At 42.2% G+C, this 23,396-nt stretch overlaps 1 protein-coding gene and 1 long non-coding RNA gene across 14 annotated transcripts in view; one reads left to right on the top strand and one right to left on the bottom strand.

Annotated features, from left to right (window-relative positions):
- LOC141113420 (uncharacterized) overlaps positions 1-23,396 on the bottom strand; it is a 223,444-nt gene that overhangs the window by 111,148 nt on the left and 88,900 nt on the right. The window lies entirely within an intron of this gene.
- The window catches only part of PTPRT (protein tyrosine phosphatase receptor type T), a 645,628-nt gene continuing 626,534 nt past the window's right edge, over positions 4,303-23,396 (top strand). For 6 of the 13 annotated variants that reach the window (XM_073606480.1, XM_073606482.1, XM_073606483.1 and 3 more), the window contains exon 1: positions 4,304-4,592. In XM_073606480.1, the coding sequence (XP_073462581.1) occupies positions 4,517-4,592 (76 nt within the window). In that variant the 5' untranslated portion in view covers positions 4,304-4,516. Of the gene's footprint in view, positions 4,593-23,396 lie in introns of all 13 variants that reach the window. The other 7 variants (XM_073606476.1, XM_073606478.1, XM_073606484.1 and 4 more) reach the window with 2 other exon arrangements.

Below are 23,396 nucleotides of genomic sequence, written 5' to 3' on the forward strand. Positions count from 1 at the left end.
TCTTTTTTGCGCTATAAACAAAAAAAGAGCGACAATTTTGAAAAAAAAAAATAATAAAACAATATGTTTTACTTTTTGCTATAATAAATATTCAAAATAAAATTTTAAAAACAAATTTCTTCATCAGTTTAGGTCGATATGTATTCTTCTACATATTTTTGGTAAAAAAAATCACAATAATCGTATATTGATTAGTTTGCGCAAAAGTTATTGCGTCTACAAAATAGGGAATAGATTTATGGCATTTTTATTATTAACTTATTTTTTACTAGTAATGGTGGCGATCTGTGATTTTTAGCAGGACTGTGACATTGCGGCGGACAGATTGGACACTTTTGACACTTTTTTGGGACCAGTGACATTTATACAGCGATCAGAGCTAAAAATAGCCACTGATTATTGTGTAAATGTCACTGGCAAAGAAGGGGATAACATTAGGGGGCGATCAAGGGGTTAAGTGTTCCCTAGGGAGGTGTTTCTAACTGTGAAGGGAGTGTAGTGACTGGAGAAGGAGGGAGATCGCTTTTCTTGATCACTAGGAACAGTGGATCTCTCTCTTCTCCCACATCAGAACGGGGATCTGTTTATTTATATACACGGATCCCTGTTCTGGCTCTCTGTGGAGTGATCGCGGGTGGCCGGCGGACATCGCGGCTGCCGGCCATGAGCATCGGCTCCAGCACGCCCCCTATCGCTCTTAAAGCGGCTGACGTACATCTACGGTGATTCGCGCAGCCGCGCCAACCTGCCTCAGTATGACGGTGGCTGGTTGGCAAACGGTTAACATACCATTGAAAGAATTTTATGATATCTGTTCAACAAGTGCAGAAAAAAAGTATCTGCTCATCCAGCCAGAAACCTTGTGAGCTGATAACTTCCTGTGCTCTCCTCCTCAGCGGACAGTTATCAGTTGGCATTGTTCCCAGCTATCCCTGTTGACAACAAAATACCTCCTCCTATGTCGTGGTGGGAGGAAGGTGTTATATAGTCCTAGCATGTTCCCTTCCTAGAGTGACAATGGTTGTCACTCTAGGACAGGAAGTGTGCTTCTGGCAGGATCACCGGGTGAAAAGAAAAAAGAAAACGAATGCAGCCCCCATATCTAAGGGAAGATAAGCTTCAATACATTGGGTTAAGATACGCTTTAGGGCCCGTTCACATCTGTGCAATGCATAGCTCCCAATTGTCCCTGATTTGGAGCAATGTCCCTCTGTCCCTCATTCTTCCTCATTTGTCCCTCATTTTGGTCTGATCTATATAGTTATATAGTATATAAAATGCACTTTTTATCTATCAAAAAGTGTTTCCCAGAACTAAACCTTTCATCTGATTCCTAAATTTCTGCATTTGTAAATTCCAAAAGCCAATATAAAAGAATAGTAGTGGTAAAAAAAAGCACTTGTGGGTTTAACCAATCTTGTTTTTTTGTACAATTCTCCTTTAGGGGGCGTGGCAAGGGGTGTGTCCTATGCCTGCATACTTTTGCTGATAGGTGTCCCTCATTCCCATCTCAAAAAGTTGGGAGGTATGTCAATGTATGACACAATATACTTTTTATATTTTAAAACAGGTATCACGTTTTTATTGCTTTTTAATGTGTTGCACTAAATTCAACACAACGCATAAAATGTCTTGCATGTGTTTTCCTCCCTTAGACACCTGGCTAAATGGTCATATGACTCAAAAACACTCACTAATAAAAATGCATGTTGAGTTTTTGGTGCGTTTTTTGATTCGCTACCATTGACTAAAATGGAAGGTGCATTTGTCACAAAACACGCCGTTCACATCAGTGCGGTTTGGTTTTCCGCGTCACCATATTTATGTGCGTTTTACACACGTTTTTTTTCAGTGCGCTGCTATTAAACTCTATGAGAGCGCATCAAAGTCCTGCAATGTGGCCACTTTGATGCACTTCCATAAAACGCCCATTCTAATAGAGTTTAATGGCTGTGTATCTAAAACCACGTGTAAAATCGCATTAAAAGCAAAAGCGGAAAGCAACATCACACTGATGTGAACCCAATAGACCGGTTTCACACTGTTGCGCTGAGGTTTGGCTGTAGTTTTCGCACATTTTACCCATGGCTTCAGCTGTGCCACGTTTTTGGTGCGTTTTCTGAAAGCGCACCATTGATACAATAAAGTAAAGTTATTATTTTATTGTGTTCAATAATTTATTATCACATTGATATTTAGTTATAGGATTTTGTTATGGTGAAGGATGTTATTTATAATAGGCTCCATTTGATTATTTTGCACATGATTCACTGATTAACCATTAGGAGATTACACCGTGTTATGTTGGGAGGTTAATATTAGCGCATTATACATTCCGAATATATACAGCACCATTGATACAGCATGCTGGACTACGCTTTCAGAAAGTGCGCCAAAAACGCGCGACCTAATAGAAAATCTATGAGACTGCAGCTAAAATGCGCGCAAACCTTAGATAAAACAAACCACAGCGCAGCAGTGTGAACTCCCCGGTCGCACATTTTTGCTACATTTTCTGAAAGCGCACTAAAGATACAACATGCAGGACTTTTAGTACACTTTCAGAAAGTGCGCCAAACCACACAACCTAATAGAAAATCTATGGGACTGCAGCTAAAACTTGCGAAAACGGCGGCTAAACCAAGCCGCAACGCAGCAGTATGAAGTATCAGGTCGCATATTTTTGGTGCATTTTCTGAAAACGCACCAAAGATACAACATACAGGACTTTTAGTGCACTTTCAGAAAGTGCGCCTAAAACGCACAACCTAAAAGAAAACCTATGGGACTGCAGATAAAACTTGCGAAAACGGCGGCTAAACCAAACTGCAGCACAGCAGTATGAAGTATTAGGTCACACTTTTTTGCCGTGTTTTCAGAAAGCGCACCAAAAATGCGCGACCTAATAGAAAATCCATGATACTGCAGCTAAAACTCACAAAAACGGTGGCTAAACCAAACCGCAGCGCAGCAGTACAAAGTATCAGGTCGCACGTTTTTGCCGCGTTTTCTGAAAGTGCACCAAAGAGACAACATGCAGGACTTTTAGTGCGCTTTCAGAAAGTGCGCTAAAAATGTGCGACCTAAGAGAAAATCTATGATACTGCAGCTAAAACTCTTTATAACAGCGGCTAAACCAAGCTGCAGCGCAGCAGTACAAAGTATCAGGTCGCACGTTTTTGCTGCGTTTTCTGAAAGGGCACCAAAGAGACAACATGCAGGACTTTTAGTGCGCTTTCAGAAAGTGCGCCAAAAACACACAACCTAATAGAAAATCTGTGGGACTGCAGCTAAAACTCGCAAAAACGGTGGCTAAATCAAACCGCAGCACAGCAGTACGAAGTATTAGGTCGCACGTTATTGCCGCGTTTTCTGAAAGCGCACCGAAGATAAAACATGCAGGACTTTTAGTGCGCTTTCAGAAAGTGCGCCAAAAAATGCGCGACCTAATAGAAAATCTATGATACTGCAGCTAAAACGCGCAAAAATGGCGGCTAAACCAAACCGCAGCGCAGCATTATGAAGTATTAGGTCGCACGTTTTTGGCGCCTTTTCTGAAAGCGCACCAAAGAGACAGCATGCAAGACTTTTAGCGCGCTTTCAGAAAGTGCGCCAAAACCGCACAACCTAATAGAAAATCGATGGGACTGCGGTTAAAACGTGCAAAACCCACGGAAAATAAACTACAGTGCAGCGACGTGAAACTTGCCTAAAGATGCGAGATTTTTTAAAAAGTGTATAAAAATGCAGCGCACAGATATGAACAGTTAAATAGCATTTAAAGGGGATTATTCTCCATGCGCTTTTGATGCGTTGAGCAGGTGCGTTTTAGCATGGCCATAGCTCAGAGATGTGAACAAGCTGTTAATGTTCAAAGAGTTACATTGACCAAAAATAATCCAAAATACTTGTTATAGGACTTTCCGACCCCCCCCCCCCCCCCCCAGTGCTATTGTTCACTTGTTGCAGGGGGCAGTCATCCCTAAAATATCATTGTGTTGCAGTATAAAGGCTTCTAAAAAAAAACAAGTCCTTCTTTTATCCAGCCCAACGCAACTTCTCCAATCACCCCCCCCCCCCCCCATGTAGGGAGCCTTCCTGGACGTCATGATTCTATAATGCTGCTCCTGTTGCTGCATTTAATATCCTCCCTATATGACTAGAACATGCAATGTTGAAGATTTGGGCTGATGATTTAACCCTTGCAGGCTGCGTTGCAGTGCAGCTGGCGGCTGCTGGCAGGGAGGGGAGGGAGGAGAGGAAGGCAGGCATTAGGGCTCCGGGGAAATCTTTAAACTGTTCTCTCTCTCGCTCTCTTTCAATCCTTCCTCGATCAGTTAAAGCCACTTCAGTTGCAAGCACGGCATCTGAGCAACAGCGGCGGTGTAGCTAACAAGTAAACTGCAGCCTATGCCAGCTCTTCTCCCTTGCCTAGCTGCCGTTGCCCTCACCTTTGCAGGCATGTCTATAGGATGTTAACCCCCCTCACTTTGGTGGATACTCTCCGCAGGTGACAATGCATGGGTCTCTCTGTCAGCTCATCCTGGTACTCCTCCAGCTCTTACGTACGGCAAGAGGAGACGTATCTGCAGGTAATGTAAACTTTACTGGTCTTTTTCAAATGCCTTCTGAGTAGAACCTGTCTCTGCTCCAGCTTAGCAATGGCTGCATCCATTAACTTACTAACTGTAGATATAGCGGTTAACGTTTCAACTGTCACACTTTTTTTTTTTTTTTTCTACTGATGAGGACAGTAGAAGAAAGTGTTGGCTGCCCATTGATCTGACTTAACAGGACAGGTACAGTGCTGGGTCCACCAATGCACCTTGCCTGCTTGTTATCATGGTACAATCAGTTTTGGGGGCTGTCAAAAATGTCTAGAAGTATCCTGATTGCAGATTGCCAGGACAGGACGAGTTCATTGCTGTCTTTGATGCCCAAAGAGGGATCCTTATGTTGTTAAGGTAGAATTAAACTGTTTTGGGTTCAGGTTGTGGATTGCCAGGACAGGTGCAGTGTTGGGTTGTCAGTGTATAAAGACATACCTGGCTTTCTGTTTTCAAAGTAGAATTCAACTGTTTTGGGTTTGAAATGCAGAATGCCAGGAAAGGAGAGGTATAGTGTTGGGTTGTGATGTCCAAAAATGCACCTGAGGACAGGTACAGTGTTAGGTTGTGATGTCCAAAAACGCCCCTGAGGACAAGTTCAGTGTTAGGTTGTAATGTCCAAAAGCATACCCATCTTTGTACTATCAAGGTAGAATTTAACAATTTTTGGATTTAATCGTAGATTGCCAGGGCAGGAGAGGTACAGTCTTGGGTTGTGATGTCTAAAGACGTACCTGAGAACAGGTTCAGTGTTAGGTTGTGATGTCTAAAAGCATACCCATCTTTGTACTATCAAGGTAGAATTAAACAATTTTTGGATTTAATCTTAGATTGCCAGGGCAGGACAGGTACAATGTTGGGTTGTGATGTCCAAAAGCATACCCATCTTTGTATTATAAAGGTAGAATTAAATAAACTATTTTTGGATTTCTTTGAAGACTACAAGGACAGGACAGGTACAATGTTGGGTTGTGATGTCCAGAGATACACCCTTCTTTGTAGTATGAAGTTAGAAGTAAATTGTTTCAGGTTTAGATGGCAGATTGCCAGGACAGGACAGGTACACTGTTGGGTTGTGATGTCCAAACACGCACCTGGTTATCTGATTTAAAGGTAGTATTTGACTGTTTTGGGTTCTAACAGCTAATTTCCAGGACAATTGCTTTGTGCGATATCCAAAGATGGACCTATGTCTGTAGTCAAGATAGAATTAAACTGTTATGGAATGGGTTCCTTCAAATGTAAAGAAATGTTTAGATTGCGTATTGTCAGGACACAAGAGGTACATTGCTGGGTCTTATGTCCAGGGATGGACCTGTCTTTCTCATGTCAAGGTAGAACCAAACTGTTTTGAGATCTGTTTGTAGAATGCCAGGACAGGACAGGTGCATTACTGAATGTGATGTCCAAACATGCACCTGTCCTGTTATCAAGATAGAATCAGCTTTGGCTTCCTTTAAATGTAAAGAACTATTTAGATTGCAAATTCTTAAGACACAACAGGTACATTGCTGGGTCTTATGTGCAGAGATAGACCCATCTTTCTGAAGTCATGGTAGAATCGAATTGTTTTGGTTCTGATTTAAGATTGCCAGGACAGGGCATTGCTGCATTTGATGTAAAAAATGCACCTGTCTTTCCGTTATCAAAGTAGAATCAGCTTGGAGTTCATTTAAATGTAATGGAGTCTTTAGATTACAGGTCACCAGGACAGATGTGATGTCCAAAGCTGCCCTCTATTTTCGAGGCAGAATCAAACAGCTTTTGCTTATGTATAAATGTAAAGTAGTATTGCAGATTACCAGGACAAGACTATTTAGAGCTGGGTTTCTGTATAATGCCAAGTATATAAGTCATAGATCAGACCCTCTGAATCTCTATGTAGTATTCAGAACCCTACTGATTACCAAGGTAGCATTGGAAAGGACTATTTTCTGTGTAATATCCAGTGCTGTCTTGTCTATACTGTAGAATAGCAGGAGAGCATCAGTGTAGGTTAGCTGGCTTCTGTATACTGTCCAGCAAAGCCATGACCGTGGACTGTCAGGACAGCATTAGAGCTGCTGAGTTTATATAAAATGTTCAGTAATATATACTGTATTAACAAAGTATTCCTGGACAACATTGGGTTTCTATATAGTGTCCAATGACTAGGTCACACAGTGATGAATATAGAATGTCCAGTGATATCGTCAGCCCTGTTGGGATATTATGGAATGCCCAGCAGTCTTTTTAACTGTATATTAATATGTTCTGCTCGGGTTTACTACTAATGGATTTTGCGACTCTACATAAATTCTTTTAACTCTAGAATGTTTTGTAGAGACAATGATGTTGAATAATTTCATGATGTATGATTGATATAAAATGTTTTCAATGAACGGAACCTATAGAATCTATAGTCTGCCTGTACTTAAACTATATTTGTCATTTTACATTTTACCCTTACTGCTGTTGAGGATGGAAAAGATGTGCGTGCATGTGTGTATATATATATATATATATATATATATATATATATACTTTGTCTAAGAGCTTGTGCTGTAAGCATTCCAGTCTTGAATTATAGAAAGGTGCATAACTGTTGTGGAAGTTGCAATAAGTTCCAGACTGGAGATACCCTTGTGCCCTCATGGTATGAAGAGTCAGTAGAGGGTAGACATGTATGACATGACAAACAGGGCGATATTGGCATAATGCCAGGATTTAGTGGTACAAAACTAATTCTGGTATAAATCAAAGGGGGTGGTAGCTTGTTAGACAATAATAATCAGACCCTCACAAGATCCCCCATGACTTGATCAGCCTTCAAACACTTCTATGTCATGACAAAACAACGAGAACAACATTGGCATAATGCCGGGATTTAGGGGTACAAAATGAATTCTGGTTGAATTCAAAGAGGGTGGTAGCTTATTAGAAAATACTCAGACCTTTATAAGATCCCCCATTACTTGATCAACCTTTAAACTCTTGTGTGACATGACATTGACACTCAGGAAAAGATTGGCATAATGCCAGGATTTAGGGGTACAAAATTAATTCTGGTCGAAATCAAAGGGGGTGGTATCTTGTTAGGAAGTAATCAGACCCTTATAAGATACTCAGACCCCTATAAGATTCCTCTATGACTTGATCAGCCTTCAATCACTTGCATGACATAACATGACAGACATGACAAGATTGGTATAATGCCAGGATTTAGGGGTACGAAATGAATTATGGTTGAAATCAAAGGGGATGGTAGCTTGTTATTAAAATAATCAGACCCTTATAAGATCCCCTATGACTGATCAACCTTCAAACACTTTGGGTTATTCTTTCATATAACTCAAATGCAGAGAAAACCATGCATGTAGGGTTTGTTGGGCCCCGTATACAGGGCAGATAAGGAATATTTGGCATCAAAGCCAGAGGCAAATTAACTAAATTAAAGCAGGTGGTAGCTTGTTGGAAAATAATCAGACCTTTCTAAGATCCCCCATTACTTGGTAAACCTTCAAACACATTAGGGTTTGCTCCCATATAACACAAAACTCCCATATAACTGAAATACAGAAGCATTGCTTGTAGGGTTTGATGGACCCCATATAGAGGGCAGCTAAGGAATATTTGGCATCAAAACTAGATGCACGTTAAAGTGGGTGTAAACCTCAGACATTAAATATGAACAAACCATATGCTTCTATAGTGTGTACTTGTCTCAATCCAGAGCACTAAACGTCTGCTGCTTCATTCCCCTGATATCAGCATGGGTCACTTCTGATGAGTTTTCCTGACACCAACAGAAAAATGGTGACAGGGGAGGGACTTCCAGCTGATTGACAGCCTCAGGTTTGTTCCTGTGTGCTGTGTGAAGGGGGGGGGGGGGGGTCTCTTTCCTCCAATCAGCTCTCAGAGCTCTCCTCACAAATGTAACTTCAGCTCTCAGCCCTTTGCTTTTCAGAGCTGAGAAATCCTGTGTAAGTTCTGGACTTTGAATGGATGTAGGGGAAAGATGGCTGTAGATAAACAGGTACAACTTATGTAGAAGGATTTGTTTCATTGCTGTGTATCACCTGAGGCCAGACACTTTACTGGGTGTACGTGAGGGTTTACAACCACTTTAATATATCCTTCTTGTACAAATACTGTCTTTATTGTATGTACAGTAATGCCAAATTCTGCACTACCACCAAGTGAGTTTCTAACTACAACTTATGGAGATTTTTTTTTTTTTTTGAGAATCGTGATCTTTATTCTAAGCAAAAAAATTGTGTTTCTCATTTTAGCCAGAATTCTGCAGCTCTAATACTAGGGCAACATCGCCATCCTTCTTCATGGAGGTATGGACCTTCAGTTATGGGGCTGGAGGTTCTGCAAGTTCTTTCTGGAAAACACTTGATCCCCGGTTATAATGTTCATCCTCCTGCTTCCACACTTTACAAAGTAATGCTCTGGAACCAGGACACAAAAACTGTAACCCTTTGATAAGCATACTTGATCCAGATTAGTCACTAGAGAATCTAGTAGATTTATGTAGATTTATGTAGATTTTAAACCCATTATTAACCATCTATCACAATATATATAAGCCCTGAGGAAGGAGGATTTGTGGACATTCCCTAATAAGTGCTGGCTGTCAACTGTTGGTAGACCATTTAATTTAGACATAGGTGTTGCTAATTTAAAAGAAGAGTTTACAGAAAATGAATCAGATTTTAAAGTGTGTGGTCATTTTGCAAATCTCGTCATTTTAAAACAAATGAAATGTCTCCAATGTCAAACGTCTTTGGTTGTTTATTTAAAGTTATTACTACTTGTTTTGTTAGGGACATGTCATGGTCTTGTTTAAATGTGGCCGCCATTGATTTTTCCACTACATCTGAAGAGACTGTTCATGTTCCATACAATCATTGCAGGAAGCCTGGATGATATGCTATCTCCATACATGGCCAGTTAAGAGGAGATGGGGGTTAAAAAAAATAAAATACAAGTGTTGCATATTTGAGGGAGTGAAGTAGAGACACAAGAGACGTTGGTCACCCAAGGACTAGACAATAACCCCTAGTAGATTAACGTTGTGCTTTGAGGATGACCCCCTCCGTGCCTGGGATTGCTGACCAATTTAGCTTCAAAGCTCGTTAACACTTAGCTGAGGCTCTGAGCTGTATTGTGATCACAGCTGGCTCTGTGTGTTGATATGCGGAGTGTGCTTGTGTGTCTCACACCGCTATTTTTGGGGCTGGGAGTGTGAGACACACTTGTGCTGGCTGCATACCCAGCAATCCAGAGGAGTGTGCCACATGTGTGTGTGTACATGGCACTGAGCTCCAAGAATCTCATGAATCCCTACACAATGCACCTGCTGGAGATTCACTTATCCCAGACATCCACGCTCTGCGTATGGGACCTCAATCCTCCTAACCATGGATTGTCTTCACAGGATACTACACTGAATGTGTGTGATAGGGAATGTCCATATGGCTGATAGGAAGCAAAAGGGAAAAGTATCTGTCTATCTATCTATCTATCTATCTATCTATCTATCTATCTATCTATCTATCTATCTATCTATCTATCTATCTATCTATCTATCTATCTATCTATCTATCTCTTTCTATTGGTGTATCTATCTCTTGCACTCTCTCTCTATACTATCTCTCTCTCAGGGGCGGATTGACCATTCGTGCACTCGGGCACTGCCCGAGGGCCTTATGCCACAAAGGGGCCCCATCAGGGTTGCCAGCCTCAATAAAGCCAGGGACAGTATGTAAAAATCTGTGTTTTTTTAAGATTATAGCTGCCCCGCCTCTCCAGTACCTTTTCAGTGTGTGTATGTGTATTCTGTGTGTGTATACTGTGTGTGTATATTGAGTGTCTGTGTGAGTGTACTGTATGTATGTGTGTGTGTGTATACTGTGTGGCCCCATAATCTATTGCTGGGGGACCTCAAAATCCCCTATTGCCGGGGGGCCCCATAATCTCCTATTGCCCGGGGGCCCCATGAGTTGTCAGTCCGCCCCTGCTCTCTCTCCTATCAATCTCATTCTACTATATCTATACACATACTCCATCACTATACACTACATAATCTACACTATATTACCAAAAGTATTGGGACACCTGCCTTTACACGCACATGAACTTTAATGGCATCCCAGTCTTACTCGGTAGGGTTCGATATTGAGTTGAAACAATAAAAAATGTTGCCACGCTAAACATAGATATTGAATAAACAAGTGTCCATAAAGTGTGAACAACCGGTGCTGTTCTAAATAGTGCAGATTAATTCCTTGATGAACATCCAGTAACAATGAGTATAATTGATGTGCGTTTTTATCACCCAAGTGCACCTCCACCGATATTGATATAAAATGCCTCCTTACCAGAGGTCTAGACCCCAAATATTAGTCTAGACAGGCGTGATATGCAAGTATAGAAGATCCAATCAGCTTCCTCTATTATATTGCAGGTGGTGGTACTGTCATGGCTGATGGTAAAGTTTACTCCATAGTAGGGCCCATGAAGGAAAGATAAAACAGCCACATAGTGTAAAACTGCTTAACAGTTTATTAAAAGAAATCAGTGTTTAAACACTTACAGAAAGCCGGTATAAAACAAGCATTAATTGATCCAAGACATCCTAGAAGTTGATCGACCAGTATACAGGATTGGCTTGCATGGTACCTCGCAGACACAGACTGAACGCAACGCGTTTTGTTCAAATTAACGACCTCTGGAGCATGGGGCCCATGTCCTACACCACACAAATATATACTGTCCAAAAAATGTTTTATGTTCAATATTGAGTTGGCCCACCCATTGAAGCTATAACAGCTTCAACTCTTCTGGGAAGGATGTCCACAAGGTTTAGGAGTGTGTCTATGGGAATGTTTGACCATTCTTCCAGAAGCGCATTTGTGAGGTCAGGCGCTGATGTGAACGAGAAGGCCTGGCTCACAGTCTCCACTCTAATTCATCCTAAAGGTGTTCTTTGCAGGCCAGTCAAGTTCCTCCACCCCAAACTCGCTCATCCATGTCTTTATGGATCTTGCTATGTGCACTGGTCCAAATCATTTGGTGGAGGGGGTTTATGGTTTGGGGTTGTTTTCAGGGGTTGGGTTTGGCCCATTAGTTCCAGTGAACTAAGTGAACTCTTAAGGCGTCAGCATACCAAGACATTTTGGACAATTTCATGCTCCCAACTTTGTGGGAACAGTTTTGGGATGGCCCCTTCCTGTTCCAACATGACTGGCACCAGTGCACAAATCAAAGTCCATAAAGAAATGGATGAGTGAATTTGGGCTGGAGGAACTTGACTGGCCTGCACAGATTCCTGACCTCAACCCAGTAACACCTTTGGGATGACTTAGAGCTGAGACTGTGAGCCAGGCCTTCTCGTCCACATCAGTACCCGACCTCCCAAATGTACTTCTGAAAAAATGGTCAAACGTTCCCATACACAAACTCCTAAACCTTGTGGACAACCTTCCCAGAAGATTCCTGCAAAGGGTGGACCAACTTCATATCGAACCCTACAGACTAAAGCTGACCATACATTATACAATTTTCTTGTTCAACTTCTTTTAGATTTACCTTCAGCTATGTAGTGCAGGGGCCTGCCTGATTGCATGCAAATTGAAAGTGTTTAGGTTTGACCTCATAGTATATGGTTTTGGTAAATCTAAATGAAAATTGTACAAGAGAATTGTAAAATGTATGGTCAGCCTAAAGCCTGGTACACACGATCAGATTGTTGGCCAACCGAGCGTCTGATTTTGTCAAAAGAGCGTGTGCCTGGATCTTGTCTTGCATGCTAACGGTACACAATTGTTGGCCAACAAACACGAATGTAGTGACATACTACGAGGAATTTCAGCTCTTGAGTGCCACCCTTTGGGCCCCTTCTGCTAATTTTGTGTTTGGTGAGCATTGATTCCGAGCATGCGTTTTTGTACTTTCAACTTTTCTGTGACGGACCATCAGAAAATCTGACAACAGACCGTTGTCCGCCGAAAATTTACTAGCATGTCAGTTTACTAGCCTGCCAGCCAACAAATGTTGGCTGGCAGCCTAGTACATTTTCGGCGGACAACGGTCTTTTGTCAGATTTTCGTATCATCACACAAAAGTCCAGAGTACAAACACACATGATCGGAAGCAAGGAACAAGCCGGAAGCGGTCGGTCTTGTAAACTGGCGTTCATGATGGAGAATTAACATTTGTGACGCGGCAAATTATGAAATGTCGAAATGCAGCGCACAATTCTCTTCTTCTTTAATGGGATAATAATGAAGCTGCTTTGCTGGTGATACTAATGGAGTTATGGCAAATGTATTTTTAAAGGCATTTTTTTCTAGTGATATCAAGAAAAATATTATTATGTTTGTTGTTTTAGTTTTTGGGCAAGTTACCACAACACCATTATCTCTATTAAGATCAAAGATACAACTATGTTGGTGCCCCTTGTTAATTTTACATTGTATTTTTTAAAATGTAACTGCCTACTCCCAAACTGTCATTTGAAGTAAAACACGCCAAGTATTATTCTACACAATTTTTTTATTGTGCATCAAAAAAATAAATCAAATTAAATTAGGGATGCTATCTGTCATCCAAATGCAAAAAGTGCATTCTATGCTAACGAAAATATAGAAAATATAACAAATAAAATCATTATTCCAAAACAACAAAAAAAAGAAAATTAGTAATTGGTGGAGGGGTGAAAATCTCCAGTCCAGCGGTCTTGTTGGGGGTCTTGTGGCTGGTATTGCCACTGCCCGCCATGCTGCTGTGGTGGGTGGGGTGGCTGTGGAGGTGGTGGATGTGGGGCCACAAAATCACAAAGGTGTGTGTTTTCTGAAATTTGGCCCCTCACTCTTTTGTTGAGGAGCTGCAGGATGAGTTCCTTTGCTCACCGTCCATCTCCCTTAATTTATTCCCTTCACCACGGCAAATCCCTCAGCCTCATCTGGGTCTTATGGAGCGCAGTAGTGGCCTGGCTGAGGAAGGCAGCTGTGGCCTCCTCCAGATTCCTGCTCTTCCTGGCCCTTTTAGCAGGAGGGTACAGGGGAGGGATCTGGGACTCCATCTGGCTGCTGACTGCTGGCTCCTCCAGACTGACACTTTCCTGTGTATAAAAATAGGACATAATTAGAATCTTTTTTAGGGTTTGGTCATCAATCACACACAATTTTGATCTCCTCACTGTTGCAAATTGAATGTGGACAAATAGAAAAGACTATCATTCTGACCCCAGCATTTTTAATTCTCGTTCCAATCATTTTTGGTCACTACTGTCTATTGATATGGAAACCACTTTGTTAAGGCAGAAATGTTTTAACAATAATGTCTAGTTATCATCATTGTATTTTTGGATACAAATATGTTCAGCAATGCTATACCTGGGTCAAGCTGGGCTCCTCCACATCTTCTTCCTGTGCAGCAGGACCTGGGTGGACCTCAGGAGCTGTTGCCTCAGCAGATGTTGAAGGGAGTGTAGACAGCGATGGCCTGGGTTCTGTCTGGTCAGTCAAAAAACGCAGGCTGTGGTAACACCACAGCCTGGGGACAAATATGTCATCTGCTGATGCTCCAGATCTCTGTGAGTCCATGACCTTGTTGAGCTCCCTTATAAAAGTACTCCTCAGGTTTGATATTTTTGTCTTGACATAGTTGATATCTGCCCTGGGGTACACTGGTTTCACTATCTCGAGCAGTTTCTCCAAAGCTGTCTTCCTCAATATTTTATTGGCGTATTCTCTACTCTTGACCTTCCAGAGACAGGGCAGCTCCAGGTCAATGAATTGGGGTAAAAAAATCAGACGCAGTAAATTTATCCGTCATGATAAATGATATGATGCCTGCAAGACAGAACACAAGACAAACCATAATGTCTGGCTTAACTCATAAGCTGGTCCCAATATAGGCCTCATTCTAAGCAGTATAGGCCACTAACCACCTATGCCCCAATTTCCAATTGTACCTTCGTTTTATGGCTCGTTTATTGCATTGGCGATTGTTCGTCCTCCACTCCAAGATCATTCCTACGGCTGTTTCATCGACCGTGCGTTCTGGCTTTATATACACTGCGCATGCGTGAACGCTGGGGCATGATCATCTCTCTTCTGCATGCGACACACACGGCGGAGCATTCAGGAGGGACAACATGGCAGATTCGGCGGATTACAGGCAGCCCCGCGGTGGTGGAGCTCATAGGAGGCACAAAGCAACCCCCATGAGCAAGGGTGAGATGGTGGAGATGGTGCGCATCCTAGAGACGCACGATTACAACTGCAAGCTGTGCAATTACGAAAGGCCCAACAACCGAAAGGACATCATTTTGGAGAAGGTCATCGCCATTTTGCAGAGTGATTTTTCGGTGGAACGATCAAACGACCAAATCAGAAAACGTACATACATCAGATCATAAAAAAAAGTAAGCAATATTTGGATCTAACCAATATGTATATGTGTAAATTAGCTGTCTGTATATGTTCTTTCTCCAAGTGGCTCTAGGGAATTATATACTGTATAAGGTTTTCGAAAATCTTTGTATGACTTGGTATTCTAAAGATGAAGGTAAATATAAAGCAGATATGATCGTTCTTATTTGGTCATGTTTTTGGCTTACAGCATGCATGAGGACTAAGAGGACATTCACAGCATATTACAATATTGATAATTATGTAATCAACAAATTAATACAATACATTAGCAAACATTAATACATAGAATGTGATCTTAAAAGTAAAAACTTACCCTAATATAGTCCTTCTGCAATACTTGAATAATGGCTGAGCAGGTCTCTGAAATGAGTCCCAGAGCCTGGGGGGAGATCCAAGTGGTAAATTTGAGGTCCTGGAGACTTCTCTCCATCGCCAAGTACCGCAAGGTGGCTATGAGCCTTTGCTCTGGAACGATGGCAAGCCTCATGCATGTGTCCTGCTTTGTAATATAGGGTGTCACCAATGCCAAGAGTTGGTGAAAGCAGGGGTCCATCATCCAGAGATAATCCTGAAAATCAACTGAATTATTCTCCTGGAGCTCCCGCATCAATGGCATATGACATAATTGATCACAATTAAGCAACCAATTTCTGGTCCAAGAACTCCACCTCCTGTTCCTGGACTGGACTTGGGTCAAAGCAATAACTCCAAGCCCAATAATAGCACGTTCTCTCCTCCAATTCCGCAACATGGCTGCTTGACGAACGGCCATTCAGAAACTAACTGAAAAGCACAAACTAAAAAGCGCAAATCAACACTCACCAAACTTCTACTAACACGAAATTAGCAGAAGGAGCCGAGAGGGTGGCGCTTGAGAAATGAACTTCTTTTTTGTAGTCTCGTAGTACCTCTAGTACGCCAGTACGTACGTGTTTGTTGGCCGACAATTGTGTGCCTTTAGTATGCAAGACAAAATCCAGGCACACGCTCTTTTTGACAAAAGTCTGACGCTCGGTTGGACATCAACACATCAATAAATCTATCTATCTATCTATCTATCTATCTATCTATCTATCTATCTATCTATCTATCTATCTATCTATCTATCTATCTATCTATCTATCTATCTATCTATCTATCTATCTATCTATCTATCTATCCTGTTGGTTTATCTATCTCGTACACTTTCTCTATACTATCTCTCACTCCTATCAATCTCATTCTACACTATCAATCTAGCTCCATACTACCAAACTCTATTTATTGCTGTTCCTTTCTCTTTCTATAGAAATAGGTTATTCAGATCATAACTTTTGTAGTACATCAATGAATCTGAGTTTGCTTCAATCGAATACCAAAGTGTATGTGTGTGTGTTTTTTTTTTTTTTTTTTTTTTTTATTCTTTTAAACGTATTGGGTCTTTGAAGTCGGTGTAGATTGTTTGATCTTTTGTACTCCCTTTAGATAACTAGCCCCTTTGTTTTTAAACCTGCAAAAAATAGATTCATATGTATTCATACAGGCCTTCCAGTGGATGCGTTCACTGATGTTTGTGAATAGTTAGCAATGAAAACTAATGATTCATACAGTATGGCGGCTACCAGACTCTCGGTGTAATTGAAGGTGTCAGTACACAAAGTACTTTTCCATTATTTTTTTTTTTCCCTGAGTTGTTGTAGCCTGCGTGGATTAAAGATTAATAGATGGTGCTGGTAAAAAATATAGGATGTGTTTTACTAAAAGAAGTTGTTTTACATAGCCCAGAGAATATTTATTACAACCATTCAATCAGGTGCCATTTTTTTTCTATTTCCCTGCACTTGATTGGGGGTTTGAAGTGAACGCGGGCTTTCTGAGTCAACACTATAATGACTCCAACCCCACTGAGTATTTTATGTGATTTTGCTAGACTGAAACGTTATCGTAAAGCTTTGTGTCCCGTTTTGATGATTTTGGTACTATATTGGATCAGTTAGATGGGGAAATTGTTTCCAGTGACAGTAAACTTTGATTTTCATTATTACTAGACTTTTAAAAATGCTGCTGGAACCTGAACACTGGCAATGAAAACAAGAGGAGTTATATATTGCTGGTTTGGGCATCAAAGGAGCAACCCTGTAGCTTAATGTAAGGGCTTGTTCACATGGGTGGCCGGGGGGTCAGTAAGACCAGGTAGTTGACCCATGGTTTTATCAACCTCTAACTGCCCACCTAAACACAAAAATGCAGCCTCTCAGGGCTGTACACATGCCATAAATGAAGAACCATACCCCAGCTGGACTGCTTAATTTGGAATTAACAGCTGAAGACCGATGCTCCGGCTGGGATGTTCCGTACTCAGTACAATAATTCCATAACAAGTAAAGCCGGCCACATGGAATACTCTCCAATGTAAGCCTTTATTGGCTACCTATCAAATGGCACAGTATGCAGACTGCTAATGCATTCCAGCTACTGCAGCCTTCCTCATAGCATGACATGGTCACGGTATGAGGAAGGCTGTGGTAGCCAAAACGTTTTCGAAGTCTGTATACTGTGTCATTTGATATGTAGCCAATAAAGACGGAGAATATGCCGAGTGGCCAGCTTTACCTGTACACATGCCAGGGCTGCAGCAAAAATGGCATTTGCATTTGGCAGGCGGTACTGATGCTAAATGTGACCCATTCAAATAATTGGGTCTGTGACACAATCACCCTGCAACCACATGGAGTGTCAGCATTTTTAGGGTTTTAACAGGTGGTGAGGAGGCAACATATTGCCTCCTCACTGCCTGTCCAATGCCAAAAGGCAATAATAGACACAATTGAATGGGCCTTTAAGACAATTTACAGCAGCCATAGTTAACCAGAGTTCTATGGAACCCTAGGGTTCCTCTTGAGGTTGCAGGGGTTCTTTGACCAATTAGCAATTTTTTCTTCTTAGATAAGTGACCACTGATTCCAGTAATCTTTTTAGCGATCTCTAAGGTGGGATTATTCCCAATGACCACAAGTGTAAGGAGTGCCCTTCCCAATGACCACAAGTGTAAGGAGTGCCCTTCCCAATGACCACAAGTGTAAGGAGTGCCCTTCCCAATGACCACAAGTGTAAGGAGTGCCCTTCCCAATGACCACAAGTGTAAGGATTGCCCTTCCCAATGACTACAGGTGTAAGGAGTGCCCTTCTCAATGACTACAAGTGTAAGGAGTGCCCTTCTCAATGACTACAAGTATAAGGTGTGCCTTTCCAAATGACCAGAAGTGTAAGGAGTGCCCTTCCCACTGACTACAAGTGTAAGGAGTGCCCTTCCCAATGACCACAAGTGTAAGGAGTGCCCTTCCCAATGACCACAAGTGTAAGGATCGCCCTTCCCAATGACTACAGGTGTAAGGAGTGCCCTTCTCAATGACTACAAGTGTAAGGAGTGCCCTTCTCAATGACTACAAGTATAAGGTGTGCCTTTCCAAATGACCAGAAGTGTAAGGAGTGCCCTTCCCAATGACTACAAGTGTAAGGAGTGTATTCCCAATGACTACAAGTGTAAGGAGTGCCCTTCCCAATGACCACAAGTGTAAGGAGTGCCCTTCCCAATGAACACAGGTGTAAGAAACGCCCTTCCCAATGACCACAAGTGTAAGGAGTGCCCTTCCCAATGAACACAGGTGTAAGAAACGCCCTTCCCAATGACCACAAGTGTAAGAAGTGCCCTTCCCAATGACTACAAGTATAAGGAGTGCCCTAACCAATGACCACAGGTGTAAGGAGTGCCCTTCCCAATGACTAGAAGTGTAAGGAGTGCCCTTCCCAATGACCACTAGTGTAAGGAGTGCCCTTCCCAATGACCACAAGTGTAAGGAGTGCCCTTCCCAATGACCACAAGTGTAAGAAGTGCCCTTCCCAATGACCTCAAGTGTAAGGAGTGCCCTTCCTAATGAACACAAGTGTAAGGAGCATTCTTCCCACTGACCATCACACCAATGTAGCATGAACTGTAGAGCACTACGTGTCTTTTGCTGCTTCATTCCTCTGTTATCAGCATTAATCACTTCTGACATGTTTTTCTAATACAAAGACAAAAATGGTGACGGGGAGGGATTTCCAGCTGATTGACAGCCCCTGCTCTGTTCCTGTGTGCTGTGTGAAGGGGGATGTGTCCCTTCCCTCCAATCAGCTCTCAGAGCTCTTCTTACTGAGCTCTGCAGAGTGTAAATGCAGCTCCCTGCCCCCTTTTTTTCTGAACTCCCAGACAAGCTTTAGGCCCCTTTCACACGGGACGGATCCGTGTTGATCCGCCCCGTGTTTATCCGCTGCTCAGCGGGGATCGCTCCGCTTTCCCCAGCTGAGCAGGCAGATGACAGGGCGGGACCCGCACACTGTGCAGGGACCGCCCTGTCAGATCTCCGCTCTCCCCTATGGGGGATCGGAGGAACACGGACCGTCTGTCCGTGTTCCTCCGATCCGCTCTGCAGACGGATAGAAAAATAGGATTTTCTTCCGTCCGCAGAATCGGACGAGAGCGGAGGCGGACAACATCGGGTGTCAGCGGATGTACATCCGCTGACACCCGCTATCCCATAGGGATGCATGTATGTCCGTATTTCATCCAAAAACGGATGGATGAAATACGGACATACGGTCCGCACGTGTGAAAGGGGCCTTATAATTTAGCACTTTGAACAGATGTAGAGGATTAAAGGCGCTGATAAACATGTACAACTTATGTAGGAGAAGTTGTTTCATCTCTGTGTATCACCTGAGGCCAGTCACTTCACTGGAAATATGTAAGGGTTTACAACCACTTTAAAGATTATGTCTCTGACAAAGGGTCAATAAGGACAGAATCTTCCATCTGCCATGAGCCATTCTCTTCCTCAATGCCTGTCCCAGCTTTTGAGTAATATGCTATGCCTGATAGGTAGTACTATTTTGTTATAAAAGTTGTTTATAGCCGTGATGATCTATCTACCGTTCTCTATAGCTATTTATGGAATGCACTTCACCCCTGGCATCAATCAAAAAGTGGGTACTCAAGAGCTTGTAGAGACGGACCTTAAAGTTTCTCTGTAGGCAAATGTAGGAAAAACATTTTTAGTTTTGGATAGTGAGGGTTTTTTTTTTCTGTTTGTGTTTCATTGGGGAGATATTCCTTTGCTGCCTTTCTCAGAGACACAAGAGGAAGTTGTCCAAAGTTGGAAGGATTGGAGGGTTGTACATCATTTCCTGTTCCACTGACAAATATAAAATGTTGGATTCCCATCTCTTCATTTCCTGGTGACAATGGTAATCAAGACAAACTGAGATTAATTATCCCTTCAGCGCAGACTTAGACCACCATAAAAACTTGACAGAGACCTAACCATGCCCTACTCTCTCCGTAAACAAAAAAAATTAAAAAATGTTGGCTATAGATGTATTTTAAACTCCAGGTGAAAGAATTGTGTTTTTGTTCTGCCATAGAATATAATATATCCAAGAAAAGTATTATTAAAGTGGTTATGAACCTCTGAAATTGAAAATGAACATATCATTACCTTCTATAATGTGTACTTGCCTCAATCCAAAGCACTTACAGTGATTTCTGTGTCTTCTCTCATTCCGCTGCATATGCATGAGTCCCTTCTGACAGGTGATGCTGACACCAAGGGGTCCAGGGGTATTGGTGAGGGGAGCTCCAGCACACAGCCTGTGGCTGACAGCCCCAGCTGCACATGTTTCCTCATGAACTGTGTAGAGGGGTGTGTGTCCATGCCCTTCACTCAGGTCTCAGATTACACTCTACTCTCCTCTCTATGCTAGGTGGAGCAGTGGCGCAGAATCAGCAGAATATCATGCTCAGAAGAGATTTATGACCTTTTGAATGCTATACAGTTATATAAAGGGCACTACGGTGGTTTTGGAAGTGAACAAGTTTTTAATATCTCATGTTAAAAACATGTTGACTTTCAACATTAACCGCTTTGTGCCTGAATGGCACACATCACCCTTCTTCCGAGACAGCTTTCATGGAACAGTCCAGAAATGTTTGATCTTAGGACATGTTGTGCTTCCCAACATATGCCGCTTTGCACCTGAATGACACACCACCACCACTATTTATTTCAGGTGGGCAGATGACAAGTGTTCTAAATCTTTTGCCATTCATGAGAGCTCAAGTCTATATTTGGCTGCAGATGTACTTTAAAAACTCCAGTCAGATATAAACATAGATCTGACTCAATTTCAACTTCTTTTGTAGCAGCATTCAGACTAAAAGAAGGAGGCAGGTCTTTTATTTACAAGGGCTGAGAATGCTGACAGAAGGGGAGAGCAGAGAGATGGCCCTTTGTTGACAGTTTGTTGCTGTTTCTTCACTGTCCATTCACAGCCTGAGGGCAGGAAGGTGACCTACGTGTGTTGCTTAGCTGCAGCAGAGAAAAGTCAGGTCTCCAGCCTGGCTGTGCAGTGTAACTATTAGGACTGGATGGACAAAAAAAAAATTCTTTGGCAGGTTAAGCAGCTTGCATATATGTATTTATTCTGTTTACTTACCTGTGCCTGGAGTTCAGCTTTAAATGGCATGTACACACTGTTTATCATCACATTATGCAAGTGATCTGCTTGCTTTCAAGATTGTACTTATCGCAAAGCTAAGATTCATTTTTCTTTACCCACAGTGGGCAGTTGGCGCTATTAAAATGTTGGAACGCAGTTGCTGTTTTGCTGCGTGTTTACACTACCATATGTGCAGCATTTAGACTTTTTTTTTTGGTTCTTTTTGCTCAAACATCTGAAATGCTGCTCGTTTATCCCTGGAATAAAACCAGGTTTAGTATTGTCATTTGTTGCTACTGCTGCGTGCTCCTTCATTCTCAGCGAATTGTAATTTTTCAGCAGGTTGCAAACAATATGTATCTGCATTATCACTAATTAGCGGGAAGTGTTGTATATAGGCCAGGCTAATTGTGTAATAAGAGATGGAGATGCCATAGAATAAAGTCTGCCTGCTGTGCATGGGCCTTGTAGATAGACAATGCGGAATGCACATAATGACGTCTAATGCCCTGTTCACATAACGTATGCGGGATTGTGAGTTCCCGCTAACGATTTTAAAAGCAAAAAGTGATTTGCACACGTTTCCATGTATTGCGCATGAATGGGCTGCCTTATGTGCATTTGTCGTGCCAAAAAAGCTCGGGGACCAAATTTTGGTCCTGAGCTAGACGCAATTTTACACATTCGTTTTGCCTCAATTCTCATGCATTTTGTCGTGCGACAATTGCAGCAAAATAGCACCACATTTTGGGAGCCATTCAGGATAATAGGAAACCAAACGTGCGTTGTGGGTTTTGCTGTGATTTTGAATCACTGCAATTCCTAATCACCCACAAAAGAATGGGGCCTGAAGGTGAATATTAGGAAGGTTTGCTAAATGTTATTAATAATGTCCCATTATAATAATCTATACATGACCAGTGGCAGCTGGTGGTCAAAATATTTTGGAGAGGGGGGGTGGCAGACAGACCTGGCCCTCGCGGCTCTTGATTGATCGATCACAACGGTGATCCTCTGCAGTAAAGCCACCCCCCCTGTGCGATCAGTGGTCTTACCTTATACTGCAGTAGAGGTGTGGGGAGGAGGACGAGGTGGCGGAGCACTGCTGAAACCATGGTAGGCTGCTGCCGGGACCAATGCTAATCCTTACGGCCTAAGACTCTCGGTCAATCAGGTGTCAGAAGCTGCTTTCTGAATGGCGGAGAAGTATTGAGCCCACCCTTTTTGATGGCAATTAGAGCCTCAGGCTCTAATCATGTGCTTCAAGGAAATAAAAATATAAATCCATGCGTCCAGCGCCCTACATGGAGATTAGGGGCCGGGCGCATGGATTGGGGGGGCTGCCCCTAATGGACAGGCCGTCAATTCTGTTTCGTGCATATGCAATCCTCTACATAAAAGTACCCTTAAAGTGACTCTAAACAGTACATTCAACTATGTATTTTTAAAAAAAGTCCCTTCTATTGAACACAGCCTCCTCCAAATTCCTTTTTTTTTTTTTTTTTTTTTTTTATGCTGGCGTGATCTGACTTTCTGTTAGAGGATGGCTACTGTCCTTCTCCATGGTCCCACTGTATGTAGGAATGTAGCCACCCTCTGTAGCCAGAGGGTGGCTACGTCCATACATGCAGAGGGACCATAAAGAATGAATGTAGCCACCGTCTAACATGAAGTCAGATCACTGCAACAAAAAAGAAAAAGGAATTTGGAGATCTGGCTGAGAGCGGAAAGCAATAGAAAATACTTTTTGAGTTAAGAATACATACTTGAATAGATTTTAAACCAGAGTTTAGTGTCACTTTAAGGAAACATATAGCATAGCTAATATTAGTTTGTCACACTCAAC

The sequence above is a fragment of the Aquarana catesbeiana genome, linkage group LG12 (assembly GCF_042186555.1).
Source record: "Aquarana catesbeiana isolate 2022-GZ linkage group LG12, ASM4218655v1, whole genome shotgun sequence".
NCBI classification, from domain to species: Eukaryota; Metazoa; Chordata; class Amphibia; order Anura; family Ranidae; genus Aquarana; species Aquarana catesbeiana.